The sequence below is a fragment of the Carlito syrichta genome, unplaced genomic scaffold, assembly GCF_000164805.1.
Source record: "Carlito syrichta isolate Samal-C Ts95f unplaced genomic scaffold, Tarsius_syrichta-2.0.1 Scaffold144300, whole genome shotgun sequence".
Lineage (NCBI taxonomy): Eukaryota > Metazoa > Chordata > Mammalia > Primates > Tarsiidae > Carlito > Carlito syrichta.
In genome coordinates, this window is record NW_007088396.1 from 13,475 (window position 1) to 14,906 (window position 1,432).

The window sequence follows — 1,432 nt, forward strand, 5'->3', positions numbered from 1 at the left end:
GGCGCGGTGGGGCGGGGCCAAGGTGAGAGAGAACGGGAAGGGACCGCCCATTCAGGGTCGGGGGTGGAGGAATTTGATCCAACTCCATCCGGGCATCTGCTCAGTCGGACTTTATTCCAGGAGCCCTCGGGGGTCCCTTCGACCACCCGGTCGCCTCCCCGACACTCTGCAGTCCTGGCCGTGATGCCGGCGAGGGCCAGGGCACCAGGGCACCTCCCCGGGCAGAGGGCCAGCTTGGGTCCCCACGTGCCCCACTCCATGGCTTTCCTTCAACCTTGGGGGCTCCTCCCCGCCCCCGCTGCCGGGTCCTCTCTGGGAAGGAAGCTGAGTCCCCGAATCCCAACAGTAAAGTGCGGTGCCCATTTGCAGGGCTGGAATCAGCCATCAGGGGGACGTCGGGGGACGCTGAATACTTGATCCTCTCAGAAGCGGGTGTCCAGGAAGGAAGAAGAGCCTCGGTGGGCTCTGGGGGGGCCCTCAATGGGGGGGCCCCGGGCCCGAGTCAGGAGCCCGTGGAAAGTCTTGCCACGGGTCTGGGGTTTGCGCCTTGGAGACCTGGACTCCTCTGGGGGCTGCACCACAATCCGAGGCACCTCGGGCCTGGCGCCTCCTCGTGCCCCTGCCAGCTGCTGGGCCTCGAAGATGGCCTGGGCCCCAGCCAGGCGGGCCTGCGGCCGAGGGGGCGGCCCGGGGGCTGACTGGGGCAGCTGGGCCATCTGGACTCTTATCTCCCTCTGCAGGTCCCGCTCGGACAGCGCCACGCTGTGCACCTGTGGGGGACAGTTGGTGCCGAGTTTGCCTGGACTCCAGGCGAGGGAGGAAACCACGCGGTCCCCGTGGGGCGGGCAGTGCACAGTCCCAGGAAGTGGCTGAGGCTGAGGGGCTGATAGACAGTCTTGCAAGGGGAGCCACAGAAAGTCACTTGAGGCCTGGGGTTTTCGCGTTCTCTGCAGCTCAGAGGACAGGAACTGAGCCCCGGGCCTCGCTTGGGCTTCCCACTCTGGGACTCAGTTTCCGCCCCTGCCACCCCATGCAGCAGGAGCTGGGCCATTGCAGAAGGCAGGCAGGGGGCACCCACCTGGGCCATGAAGGCCTCCTCCTGCAGCTGGGCGGCGGGGATGGCTCGAAGGGCACCGAGTGTCTCCAGGAGGCCTGGGCAGGCCCCGCGCTGCTCTGCAGTTCCCAGCGCCAGGCGCACCAGGGTCAGCCCCACACGGAACAACACCTTGGCACCTGCAGGCCGGGGGCACGCTCACTGGAAGGCTGGCCCTGTCTCTCCTCGGTTCTACCCCAGAACTTGCCCTCAGCCTCAGGCTTGCCACCCTCCCAGGCTCAGGTCAGGAGCGATAACGGAGGGGGGGGTGGCAATGTGGGGGGCACAGGCCCCTGCGCCGGCCAAGTCTGTCTCGAAGCCCCAGACACCCTGGGACAA

General features: G+C 67.6%; 1 protein-coding gene across 1 annotated transcript; it reads right to left on the reverse strand.

Annotated features, from left to right (window-relative positions):
• Window positions 1–422: 422 nt before the first annotated feature.
• Window positions 423–1,233, reverse strand: LOC103251740 (carabin-like; the record flags this gene model as incomplete). The annotated part of the gene is made up of 2 exons (XM_008050345.1): window positions 423–770; window positions 1,079–1,233. Coding segments are annotated over 2 exons (503 nt in total), but the record flags the coding sequence as incomplete, so codon positions are not given.
• Window positions 1,234–1,432: the final 199 nt, after the last annotated feature.